Source organism: Nesoenas mayeri (genome assembly GCF_963082525.1).
Source record: "Nesoenas mayeri genome assembly, chromosome: 14".
Taxonomy (NCBI): Eukaryota; Metazoa; Chordata; class Aves; order Columbiformes; family Columbidae; genus Nesoenas; species Nesoenas mayeri.
Window position 1 is genome coordinate 212,766 of NC_137556.1, and position 13,621 is coordinate 226,386.

At 41.3% G+C, this 13,621-nt stretch overlaps 1 protein-coding gene across 2 annotated transcripts in view; it reads right to left on the reverse strand.

Annotated features, from left to right (window-relative positions):
• The window catches only part of JAKMIP2 (janus kinase and microtubule interacting protein 2), a gene marked incomplete at both ends in the record, with an annotated part of 29,968 nt that extends 16,812 nt beyond the window's left edge, over positions 1–13,156 (reverse strand). For both annotated transcript variants that reach the window (XM_080353561.1, XM_080353560.1), the window contains 7 exons: positions 465–521; positions 1,311–1,451; positions 2,774–2,920; positions 4,807–4,905; positions 5,807–6,016; positions 7,938–8,435; positions 13,028–13,156. In XM_080353561.1, coding sequence (XP_080209687.1) covers positions 465–521; positions 1,311–1,451; positions 2,774–2,920; positions 4,807–4,905; positions 5,807–6,016; positions 7,938–8,435; positions 13,028–13,156 — 1,281 coding nt within the window. The remainder of the gene's footprint in view (positions 1–464; positions 522–1,310; positions 1,452–2,773; positions 2,921–4,806; positions 4,906–5,806; positions 6,017–7,937; positions 8,436–13,027) is intronic.
• Positions 13,157–13,621: the final 465 nt, after the last annotated feature.

Below are 13,621 nucleotides of genomic sequence, written 5' to 3' on the forward strand. Positions count from 1 at the left end.
GGGGTAGCCAAAGTCCCGCGGAACTGAACAGGAGAGAATGACGTGCAGTTTCTCAGGCAGCCACTTCCACTTGAAGAATAAAGAAGCACAAGGATTTGGTTTAGCCCATACACGCTGTGAAAAATAGACAGCAGAAGGTAAGGTATTTGGAAATGTAAATACATCTTAGCATAAAAGACCTTGAGACCAATATTTATAGAAACTAGATGGAAGGAAGATTATTACTATTTCAGAGGTAGAAGAAGCCTCATTTTGCCGAAAATAAAATAGCTTTGCACCCTTAACTGAACTTCCAAGTGGACTTAAAAAGCCCTCTCTAAGTAACTAAGGTGTTTATAAACCCAACCACTAAAGCAGATTGTTATAATCCACAAAGCTCTCTTTAATCAGATTGCTAAAGTATGCTTTCCTACAGAGCCTACTCTAATATTTTTATATAAGCCGAAAATTACTTTCCCTCTTACCTTAATTGGCTTTGAGCTCCTTTTATGCTTTCTGCGACGGATGAGTTTCTCCCTGTCCTGGAAAAGAAGATTTAGAAGTTACTCTCTCTCCTTTTGTTTGCAGCTATAGAAGGCCAAATCTACAAAGGAAATAAACCATTTGGCTTCCACTGACTTTCTGTTAGTACATTCAAATAGGAATCTGATTCCAGGTGGAAGGGAGGATTCATATCCAAACCTGTACATACGTCAGCTGAAAACCACTTGAAGGGAAGACGGGATATCTGAAAAAACCCTTGTTACAGTGTCACCTTGACAGGCTGTCAAACAACAGACGCTGATGGATTTCGTGTCAAAAATCACTGATTGGCCTGTGGCAGGGGACTGGTTTGGGCTTTGTATGAGAGGTCATCTGCCTTCCCTGCGGAGGAGATGCTGCTTCTGCCTCAAAGCCATTACATGGTGATAGTGTTGATCTCACCACTCTTAGCAATGATGTCTTAGAAGAGGCAACAGCCTGTTTTGGAGTCTCTCTATCCCGCCCCTCAACATCACAACGCAAAGTCAGCTGAAAAAGGGATGGTCAGTGTTAAATGACAAAGGAACTAGTGAACCACTTTCTTGCAGTACACGCTTGTCCAGTACATATCTCACTGTGTGCCTGCCTCTTGTTATATTTTTGAGTCATAGGATTTGATGCCCCACTAGAAAGTCAGTTAAACTTCACCCATACACACCTATGTCTACAAATTTGCAGGTGTTAAAAGTAAGATATTAACCCTCAGACCTCTAACTATAGGAAAAAACGCCATCAGTGGTGAACTGTACATAGGAATCATTCCTAATTTCCTGGTGCTCTGGACATACCCGTGTTAACTCATCAATTATGTTCTGTTGTTCTATGACCTGAAGCTTTAAGAATTCAGTTTCTTGTTCCTCATTAGCCTGATCCAGGTCATTGAGAGATCTTAATTTCTTTAGTGGAGGATGTGATGTCATTTTTTCTCTCTGTGGTAAGAAGAAATAGATAAAATAAGATCCAGCAACTAAAAGACAAAAAGACCATCTTTCAGTTAAAAATTAGACATTATTTTTTCATTTAAGCCCTTTAAATATGCTTCAGCTACCCCATTTTTATAATTTTATTAATACCCATCAGCACTTCTTAACAACAAAGCAGCACAGCAAGGCTGGGTTCATCAACCAGAACAAAGCTTTATCTGTTTATGGCAATACAGCCTCTACAGCAGCCCTTAATGGTCATATACCATAGCCCTTCCTTTGCCATGCACCAAGATGCCCCAACATGTGGCAAATATAGTTGAACTCTCTACCCACCCAGTGAGTACACAAATGGGATCCACTCCCAGAATGCCATGCTTTTATTGATTCTATGATAATTCTGACCCATGACACCTGCGTTAAGTTTATTGTTCTTCTGGGCATGGATGAATTGCAGAGTCTTAACGCAGATTAACCTTGTAACACTACAGCCTTTTTTTCTATAAGACAAGAAAGGAAATCCGATCATCTCACCCTAATCACCAGGAAAGCTGCATGCGTGGCAGCCTGCTCCAGATGAGGACAGTGGCTACTGCAGTCTTCTCAGCCTGCCAGCTTACATCTGGCAACCCAGAACTTCCACCTTCTTTTTTATTAATGCCGAAGCAACATCAGTACGTGTGTAGAGACCGTATTCTGACTGATACTCAGCACAATTCCATTTGAAGGATATACAGACATAACTGCTTTGACCACACTCCATATAGCCCCGATATGTGAAATTTATAACCCTAGACAAATTTATAACACCACCATCCTCCCTTTCCCATATCCACCTATCATGCATGTTTTACAGAAGGATTGCACGCGCTTAGTGGCAGACCAGAACTTTGCCATCATCAGCTCTAACACCAACATGTACATTCAAAGAGGAACATCATGATGGCTGAAAATATTGCTCTTAACAGCTTCCTTTTTGAGTTTCAGATGCAGAACAGCACAGTGGGATATGACCCCATGATACAACTACTTTTTTTTCTTTTTCTTTTTTTTTCTTTTTAAAAACTATTGAAACTCGATGTTCTCATTTTGGGGATAGTATAAAAGACTGATTAAGTATTCACTTAAATAAAATGCACATGTGTGTATAATACACAATGCTATAGTATGCAAGACCTACTATACAGACCTAAGCATCTTATCAGCAGTATTATACACTATATACTACACATTTTCTCAATGTAAATACATGCATACACTAAGCAAATGTGGCCACCATAATGGACATAGATCACACAGTAATCCTCATTTTGCTCTTCAGTACCCACCATTTCTATATTTTCTTTAGTGACTGCTTTGAGTTTATCTTCCATGCGCTGCAGAGACTGCATAAGTTCATCATTTCTCTTCGTGAGGCACTTGTTCTTTTCCAGAAGAGGTTTACATTGCTTTTCGGCTTCTCGAACACGCTTCAACTGGATTGATTAAAGCAATTAATAGTTGTAAATAATCAAAATAAAAGCTATTTTTTCTCCCTCCTTTGTTAGAAGTATTTTTGTTACTTCCCTGTTGAACTACTGTCCCAGTAAAATGCCACAGTGATCTACTGTAACTGATGCTTACAGCTCAGTAACTTACTTTATAAATCTCAAAGCATAATTCTACATCTATTTCCAAAAGATGGCTTTATCTATGGGAAAACTCAGACATAGAGATGACCCAACACACAGGTGACTGCAAACCTGCTACACAAGTCCAGGATGGCCTGTGCTTTATCTGCAAGAAACCCATTGATTTTCTTGTTGAAAGACAGATTTGCATAGGTACCTATTCAGTCTGTATCACAGCAATAACAACATCGTTGTAAGTCTCTTTTGTAATGGCACACAGTGAAATACTCGTGCACATGCACAATCAACTTTGTTTTGATCAACAAAACAAATAGCATTTAAAAAAATCCTGTAAGGTAGGAAGGTATCTTAGGGCAATGCTTGAAGTTTCAGTCTTGGTTCAATTAGAATTTTAAACAAGGTCTCTTCCTCTGAAAAATTAGTTCCATCCAGTAATACTGAGTGTTTTATAGATATAATTTCTTCTTCTAAGGGAGGACAAGGAAGATGGCATGCAGCTGCAGAAAGACATCATCTCTGTGGCCCGGTGACCTGCCCAACAAAGGCACTGTCCCCGTTCTGCATTACTGTTTGTCACTGGGAGGCTCCTGCCCCTTTCAGTTCTGCTGAGGAAAGGACTGCGAGAATTTTCTGTAGCTGTTGAGGACAGTTTCCCACATTTGCCCACATTGTCACATCTTAGTAGGCTATTTAAACTAACCTACAGATTTTGTCTGAAGCAGGTTGGCAAGCACATGAAGATCCCTTCTGCTAACAGAAAAGAGGGAGCAGCTAGGAAAAGGGTGCGTGTTCGATGAGCAGAGTTGTGGGCAAAACAACCATTTGTCCTACCCCAAGAATGAAGTTAGTTGTTGCTACTCTGAACGTACCTTAAGGTGTATGGTACTTCCAGCAGTACTCGGGGTCACATTTAACAAAACGTGTTCATTGGGGTCACATTGTGCAAGATACAGCTTAGAAGCACTTTAATTTTTTTTCCTTGTGAAAAAACAGGCTGAATGTTTAATGACATGCAATAGCTAATCAAGCTGGCTCATCAGACTCCAGGCTATTCAGTATCACAGAAATTTGGGGGTTGAGAGCTTTTCATAACTGAAGTAAGACACAAGAACAAATCTGTAATTTCAATTCTCGGTAAGACGTTATTTTGCAAATACTACATCAAGAACATTGAGGAGATCCAAGCCAGCTAAACTGATACCAAAGGAGTGCATCAGGACTCCTAGCTCAGGAATTAAAAAAAAATAAAAAATTCAAGAGCTGAATTTCACCACCTCATCCTTAATCACAGATATAGAAATATGGAGAGGTTAAAAGGCCAGGGTGCTGACTTCAACACACGGGTATCACAGTCTAGGAGTAACTCAGATAAGGGGATCAACTCACTATTGTCCTTTCTCCCTAGACCAAATACTTAACTATTCTCGACCTGGTCAAATACCAGACTACAGACATTATTTCATTTGCAAGGCAAGTCTTACCATACACTGTTGTATGCTCAGGAGGTTGAGGGAACATAAGCATTCACACAGAACCTATAAGTTTCTCTGCCTCAACTTCCATTGTGATTTTGTACTCATTTAACTTCAATGAAATTACTGCCCCCCGAGCGCCTTGCCAGACAGCCGAACAAGGCTCATCCGCCCCGGCTGCCGCCTCCGGACCCTCCCCTCGCTGCCCTCCCCTACGGCTCCTGACCTCCTCTGTCCTAGAGTGCAAAGTTCACACACCAATTCGTTTCGTTCATCAACGAGCAACGTGTTTCTGTCTTCCAGCTTCCGGATTGTGGCATTCAGCTCTGCTATCCTCTTCTGGTTTCTGCGCAAGTCCTGTTCATTGGCAACAACAAAATACAGTTACTGATTCTTTCCAAAATACATGCTTGGGAAAAGAATCCTCAAAAAAGACATACTACTCAACTTAAGCTGTCATCATCAACGAATTATATTTATGGATTTTTACAGTATGGAACATGCTGGCAAACGTGTATTGGGGGGGGGGGGAAGAAAGCGTCTGGTTTGGGGGATACTTTAATTGAAAATGTTCAGCTGTTTAAAAAAATAAAGAGAAAACGACAAAACAGATGCCAATATTTTTTTATGATGAGGAAGAAAAAGCAAAAAGAGAAAAGACTGCAATTTTTATTGCCTTTTCCTAAACATTGCTTCTATTTGCTGAACCATCTTGTCAGGTGAAAAAGTACAGACATCCCTTTCAGTATCAATTGCATTTACCTCCTTATTCCTCACTTGTATATGTGTAACTATGTGTGTATATATGCATATGTGTTGTGTAAACCATAGACTTAATCACACAACCAGTGAGTTGCATGTTTTGTGAATGACAGCGAGGGCCGTATATGTGGAGAATAGGACAGAAAGAGGAGGATCTCCTAAAAGTCTCCTGGATTCCCCCTCCAAGCCTTCTCCCTGCCCATCTTCCCAATTCCGTCTGTTTCAAGGACGCAGGCTATTCAGATAGGTATGTTCATGGAATGCTTCTTTCTAAAGGGCACTAACTATTTCAGCTGTTTCATGTTTGTAAATACGGCAACCAAGGAAACAGCCTTACAAAGCTTTGGCCCACTACCGTTCTCTCTGAAGAATCTATGGACTTAACTTCTCTGTAGTTAATAAGAATGGGAATGTTTTCCCAGGGCTCGAGAAAATATTAAGGCAAGAGAAACACAGCCACGTTTCTGTTTTGCAGGGGCCAGTAAAATCTGCGTACAGGGCTGCTGCAGTGCTCTGAGCCATCTCCGGCCCTTCCTGGGATCTCTCTCTTGGGACTGCTCATGTTACACTCTGCCTCCTTCACCAAGAAGAGCTGTTCATCCAGAGCTTCCTTCTGCAGCTGCAGCTTCTGCACGTAGCCCGTCTGTGTCTCCAGTTCTTTCTCCAAGGAAAATATGATCCTGTCTTTAGCCTTGATCTCGTCCATCTGAATAAGAGAAACACACACTGTGTAAAGGCAACAGCATTTCAGCCTTCTCCACATCAGTAGTATATCATTTAATAGCGGTGTTCAGCACTTAAATCTGCTATATCATACTGCACCAAGCTTGTAAAACAATACACTTTGAGGTTACAGCCATAACCGTACATTGGCACAGTAGCAGGTTCACCAGCGTTACACAGAGTGAAGCCCAGGAACTGTGCATGGTGTAACGTGTTAATCGATAATTGGCTAAAGAGTTCAGGCTTTCATACTGTATTTCAGTCAGTTATTTTATGCTAACAAAAAAAATAAACTCCAACAAACGCTGAAAAGTTTAGACTGGCTCCTGCTCGCGTAAATGTTGCTACATTAGCTGAGGCAGTAGAGGTTATGGTCTGGTTCTCACAAACAGAAGAACTGTGCAGACCCAGTATTTCTTAAAGCTGATGGCCATGTTATGAATCTTCTACTGAGTACAAACTCAAGGCTATTTATTTTGTTGTTACTTCATTTCTGCCTAATATCCCATGACTATCCAACACAAAAAGAAGTGCCTATTATCTGACCTCACAACAACTTTAAGAATGATTTTAGGTTAAAACTTAGGATAAGATCAGCCCATACAAGATCAGCCTTGCAATCATAAAAATTGATACAAAGCTGCTAACATCACTGAGCTCAAGAAAATTTGGTGAATGGGAATTTGCAAATCGCTCTGCCAACATAAAAGTACTATTATGTGGGAATAATATGAATCATGCCCTGAAAACAAAAATGGTGTCTATGTTAAATTTTGTCCACAGCTGCCAAAGATACTTTCTGGTCTTGCAGCTTTCTGCAAACTAGTTTTCAAATGAGGAGGGTTAGATTCTGATCTCCACTAACTAGATGTCACTCTGAGAGCAATATAATGGATTTGAAAACCACTTGTCTAAGCCACATAAAAGGAATTCTGGACTTGTTCAAGGTTTTTATGTGAGTAAATAGCCTTCAAAAAGACTTTCATTGTTGCTAAACATAAAGTCATGCACAGATGGAACATGAGTTGACCTTCATGTTACTAAATGGCTCTGTTTCATCGTGAATTTCACTACGCTTCCTTTTTATATCAAAATCCCAAAAAGAGATTCGCAATTTCAGATGAGAAAAAAAAAAAAGTAGTTTGTCCTCATGGCTACACAGAACTGCAAATGGGGAACAAAGTGACCAGAAGCATCAGAAGTCAGAAGGCAGATAGGAAGAATCCACCACTACTAGTCTATACTATGTTACTGAGCATTTTGGCAACACCAGAATATACCTCTAGTACACAGACTTTGAACTGCGGGGGAAACAAAAAAATGTCATTCCTGACAGTTTAAATTAACATTTCTTTTAGTTTACTGCCAAATCTTGAATTCCGGTTTTCAAGCCAAACTTTCCACTGTTGCAGCTGGGTCTAGTTCCCCGGATGACAGGTAAACATCACAACTTGCACCATTGCTGGTATGGGTCTCGTCTTATTAATTTTCCATAGTAATTACTGAAGGCTAGGCCAAGATCAAACCAACAGACGTCTCCCCTCCTGCCATGGTCTACCGTGTTTAGGATACCGTCACAAGGGCTAGAGAAGCTAGCAAACTGCAGGTGCAGATCCAAACAGGCACTGGCACTTCCCCTTGCACACGTATCCGCATTCCAGCAAGCCACATCCTCTCAGACTAGGCCGACCACCCGCTTACTTTAAGGTGTTAGCTGCCATCACAGTGGTTGCTCTGCCCAACTCACCATGAACTATTTACCACTGAGAAGTGACTGAGAATTTTGTGATATTTTTGCAAACTCAGGTGCATTACAGAGTTCTGTTATTCACAAAAAGCTAAAAGGCACAAGAAGCAAGCTCACTACAGCGTAAGAGACCACATGAACAGTTTTTGTTACTGACCAGGCGGCGAATATCCCTTTCACTCTCCCATTTGATCTTGGAAATGGCTTCCTGGTGGGACTGGTGCTCACTTCGAAGATCCCCTGCCTTGATCTTATCAGCTTGGATCATGTTGTTAAGGGCCTCATCTACTTGCTTTTTGGCAGACTTCAGCTCAGTTATTTCCTGCAGAAGCTTCAGGCGCTCGGAGTCAAACTGTTTTCTGGCCTCTTCACGAGCCTCAATAGTCAGCGCTGTCCTTACTTTATCGCTGCTCCCGTCCCGCAGCGCACACAGCGCTGACTTCAGGCGCTGGATTTCACTGTCTCGGACTTTCACCATCCGCGTCATCTCCTGCTCATGCTGTTTGATGAGGTTCTCCCTCACAGCCTGTAGCTCCTTCATTTTCTCCTCATGAAGTTTGGCTTTTAGTTCTGTGATCTGCACGGTCTGCTTGCGCTGCTCCACCTCACGGATACGCTTCGTTTCTTGAGTCTTCTCTCGTTCAAGTTTAGCAACCTGCATTGAGATAAAATGAAAGTCACCTGCTACCAACACAACGTTATCAAAACAAGCCCACCCAGACACACAGCCGTGTCAAATTAAGGAAGACCCCGCTGCAGACCCTAGATGAACCTCCACCCTCCTACAACAAAATATGGGCCAATTCCTGGAGCATTCAAATAGATTTTACACTGTCTTTACTCAAGGCAAAACAACCCTGTCTTCTCCAGGTGTCTTGCCTCATGCAGCGATACTACATGTACTTTCAATATTCCCTTAGGAGATTAGACTCCGTGGATGCGTGTGCATTTGTCTAATAACTTTTTAACCCATCAGTCAATGTCAGTCAAATTCACTGGAAAAATCAGAGGGCTCAGAAATAGCAAGGTTCCTACAACTTTCACAACGATGGGCAGTCAGTCAGATGTGAGAGAAGTGTTTGCCTCTGTATGATTCCAAGTCAGGTAAAGTGCAAGTCTGAAAGTCCAGGAAATATTTCATCTTTTACAGATGTTCTTACCCACACATTCAGCTTTAATGGGCATTTGTAGTCACTTCTTAGACACATATCTACAGAAAAGCACGCTTCACTGGTTATCATGCTTATAGAGCAGCTAGCTTTACTTAAAATATGTCCCTTGCTACTCTCAGTTAACAAGCGTTTTTAAAGTTCTTTGTCCATGGCTTTGGAATCAAAGTTATAGAGCAACCCATCAGCCCTCAGTACACTTATACCAATATATCTCTAGGTGCAACTCCACACCCCTGAGCAATTCCACAATAGAAACCTGTGTGAACCTACACCAAAGGAAAGCAATGGATAAGGAATGGTCTCAGTACACAGTAAACTCAGTAGGTTTGTTATTTACAGTGAAAAAGAATGCAGTTTCAAAGACTGTAAGAACTTCCTTGTTAATTCCTTTTAAATAAAGACCACAAAGAACAAGGAAGAGTGAGCAAACCTCCTAGAAAGAAAGACCAGAGGAAAAAAACAGTCAATATGAGTAAGTATATTAGTAGGCCATCTGAAAGCCCTCCAAGAGACACTAGTGGTCTAGCCTGCGGGCCTAATCAATTACTTGGAAAGGATTTAGTGAAGGCAGGAAGTGCTCTCAGCTATATGCAGAGCTGATTGACTTTTTTAACATACCTCTACTTCAGTTTCAATCACCAAAGTCATTCTGACAAGTAAGCGACTCTAAAAATGAGAAGTATCTTCCTCAGAAGGCTCCATGGAAAAAAAAAATCTGAAATATTATCCCAGAACTCCCTCCACAGGGCTCTAGGATGCACAAAAACTTTTCGAAGTAAAGTATTCAATATGCGTGCTTTTTAAAAGTGGTCTGCACTTGCAACTGCCGCTGGCTTCTCTGGAAGACTGCAGAGGCTATTGATGCAGTAACTATGTGCAATAATATGTCATATGCAACAAGAAGATTTTGCAGCCAAGGACTAAAAACCACTCTCCTAATCACACCTGTATGATTCATGTGAGATGTTAAGATGCCTTTAATACACAGATCAGTTCCAAGAAGAATGCCACACATAACCTTAGCCACTCAACTCCCAAGTCCTTAGGCTAGATTTTTGGTTTGCCTTAAGTCCTTCTTCATTCTAGGCTCATCCTTGATTTTGAATACTCATTAATAAAAATGACCCTGATGCCCTCTTTCTTTCTTTCTTATAACACATCTTCTTGTTTTTAAAACGGGAGTTGAATGCACTGCAAAACAAGGTGCAATTATTTTAAGTGTTCCATTCTGGCATAACATAAAAAGATAAATCTAAACTTTCAACAAAGTAGTTTGGTTATCCACAGCGGTGCAATGCAGACCCAGTCAGGGCCTGAGCACAACCCCAGCTAAGCTCTGTGATGCCTGGTTTTATGGCTATTAGTTTACAGGCTGCCTAGTTTATTCAACTGATACACCATCATATGTTAGGCTGACTTGCAGACATACAATCCTGATGGGAAGATTTGGAAAGTCAATGAGGGTCTTGTGGGAAAACAAACTAATTACATTTGAAGTAATGGAAAAGAGACCTGTTCAATGAAATACCACAATGGCCCAGAGGTTTCTACCCTCTTTGGATTCATTGGTAGAGAGAACTTATGGCTAGCAGAGACGGGAAAAGTCCCAAGGTTCTATTTGTTTGACCCCTTTGTGGGATGAACACTTTGTCAAAGCTCTTTTTGATGTGTTGGCATCCTATTTCGAACCTGATTTTACAAACAAGTACCAAGACATCCAGTCTGAATCTGCTTATGTCTAGGGAAAAAGGAAAAATAGCCAAAATCTGAATTCCAGATTAAAATGTCTGTTCCTCTCAGTCCAAACTGCAGAATATTCAGAAGCGTGATCTTCTGTAGTTTTTATCCCCCCACTACTTCATTATGATAATTGCTTTAATAACTGAGCACTCGGTCTGATTTAGTTACAGGAACGGACAAGAGCACCTACAGATGGGTATCCCAAGAGGTACTGAAGTGCACAAACAATTTCATAGTTTTGTTCATGTTCTGCTCCCCTTCCCATTTCTGGTGTTACTCAAGCACATTTAAATATATTTCAGATTAGCTTTTCTGGTGTTGTTTTCAAGACTTGCCTACTTTTGTAACTCTCACTATGTTGGGCCGTCCTTGAAGCGATGTCTAGTAACAAAAATCTGCACTGGCAACTTCCTCATTGGAATTCCATAGCTGCAGTGATAACAAGAAGCAGCAAGCCCCAGAGTACAGTGGGAAGCACGGCAGAAGCTCCCTGTGCCATCAGTTTTCTGGCAGCCAGCCTGTGGCTTCTTAAGAGCATAACTAAAGCCTTGCCTGTGTGCAACACAGGAATGCCAAAGCTCGCAGGGAAGACAAAAGAACCAAAAAACATCCTTGCTGTCATCAACCATTTATGAAAGAAAAGGATGCAGAATGAGTCTGAAGGATTGATGATGTCTGCTTTGTTGCACATTGCAAATCTCACCTCTTTTAAAAGGTTGCAAATTAATTACTATAAACTTCACTGGCAGGTGAAGGTAGAATGCCCCTAGAAATTCTCAGAACAACAGGTAACACAGAACTGTCTGTTCTTGCCTCTGTTTAGTTTCTCCCAAATTATATCAGCCAACTTTCACTACGCTGACTAACAGTTGTCTGAGATTACCAGTGTGATTAACCTTGAGGTACTGGCATGAACATCCATCCCCAAAAGAAATAAATTATGAAAAAGACCTCTTAGAGGCCGAAGGATTTGTGGTTATTCAGGTTTTGAAGATAGATGCAAGTCACCCTGCGTTTTTTCACCCAGTATATACACTTATCCGAAAAGGAATAAAAGAGCCACATTGATGGACTTCAGTATATTTCATTTGGAAAAATATCGCTAGGCACCACCCCTTGAAAACGTGTCTGCCAACCAGGCTGCAGATGGGGCCGCAGGCTGTAGCGAGCACTGCTCCCAGTCCACTTCGTAAGAATTCACCAGGAGTTATTAAACGGACACTTGTTGTCTTCACTGCTCATAAAGAACACACTGCTAAACCTGAAGACAGCCTTAATCTCACCCCCATTCAGGGAATTTTAGCACTTACCATACAAGGGTTTATTGCACAAAAGCTGTACTCCGACTATAAAACACAGGCATATTGTGCTTGCCACTAGAAGCATCTCTAAATGAAGGGGAAGCAACACAGTGGAGAGCAAAAAGTACACTTCTTTGCAAAGCCACTTCAGTACCACCTGTGGGAAAACTGATGTTGCTTGCAAGGATTTTAATAGAATGCAGGCAGGGTATAAGTGGAGTAGGTATAAAACAACACTCAGTCTTTTTACCAGGCACAAACACTGTAGCAGTGTAAGGAGGTATTATGTGTTTTGCCAGGGCTGCCCTAGCACAGACAATTCAGGAAAGAGTGAAAAGTTCAGCCGAAAATGTAGGCAAGAGCTGAAGCTGCAGCATGCAGCCTTGAGGTTGCACCAAAGGCTTCTGAAGTATATGGGAAGCACCTCAAACCTTCACAGGTACGTCTGTACTATATGGCCACGGCTATAACCTACATGCATGATATTCAGCTGGGTTTAGACTAACTTTACATACCCAAGACTGTAACTCCAGCAGACCATTGGTACCTGAACAAGCTTTAAACAATGCATACATACCCCAGTGTATACAATACACTGCACTGCAGATGGATTACAAGGGCTGACAAGGATTGTCATGCTATATATTTAAGGAATACTTCACTCGACTTTGAAATAAGGGCACATCTTTATCAAGTATCAGCCATTCAAAAAACAGTAACACTACAAAATTTCTAAACACTGAGTGGATAGGATGAAACCCACTAATTGGAATATGGCCAAAGATGTTACAAAAGACATACTGCTCCATTTGAAAACCATAGGCTTCTTAAACTTGTCCCTCAGCAAAAATGAGTCTTTTCTACAGAAGCAACAGGTTATCCACAGCAAGAAACTGTTGTATGTGGGCAAAGAATCAGATCACTGCTCTAGGAAAGAGTTGTGTTGCACCTGTTGATTTCTGTGATACTGTTTTTCCCATGTGTTTCTCTCCTTCAGCTCAGACACTGTTATTTAAAACCAAGTCCTCACTTACCTTAGACTTCTCCTGATGCAGCTCAATTTGAATGTCTGTTAGCTTGGTCCTGAGTTCCTCATTGGCAGCCTGTAGGGCAACGATCAGGGCCTCAGGCTTTTCGCCCTTGCTACGTCCTTTTTTTGACATGGTTTCTTATCAGCGAGAGTCCACCTGTTCAATTATTTCAAATATGGACTGCCATGTTTTCCTGTTCCTTTCAGTGCCAGTTAGTTCAGTACCCACTGTGTGACATTCCTTAAGGTCCTGGACTCTGATGCTTTGGAAGCCCTGCGAGAAATAAGACGTACTATCATTTGTCAGTGGACACTGCAGCACGACAGTTGACATGGTTACAGAATACAAGAGATAGCTCACTTCTCCACACACCACAATCTTTATCTGAAAACCTCCAAGGGAGGTGGCAGCACAATCAGGCTTCTGTACGCCTGTCTGGTGTACTATTGAAGATTCCAAATAGTCCCTTCTAATGTTCTCAGAAAGGGGCACCATGCAATGAAGGCAGGAGTTTGTTTACCATAAGGATTAGTGCTGTTGAAACTACAGGACTAGAAAGCAGAGGTCACTTAATCCAAGCCTTGCAGTCTTTAAGCT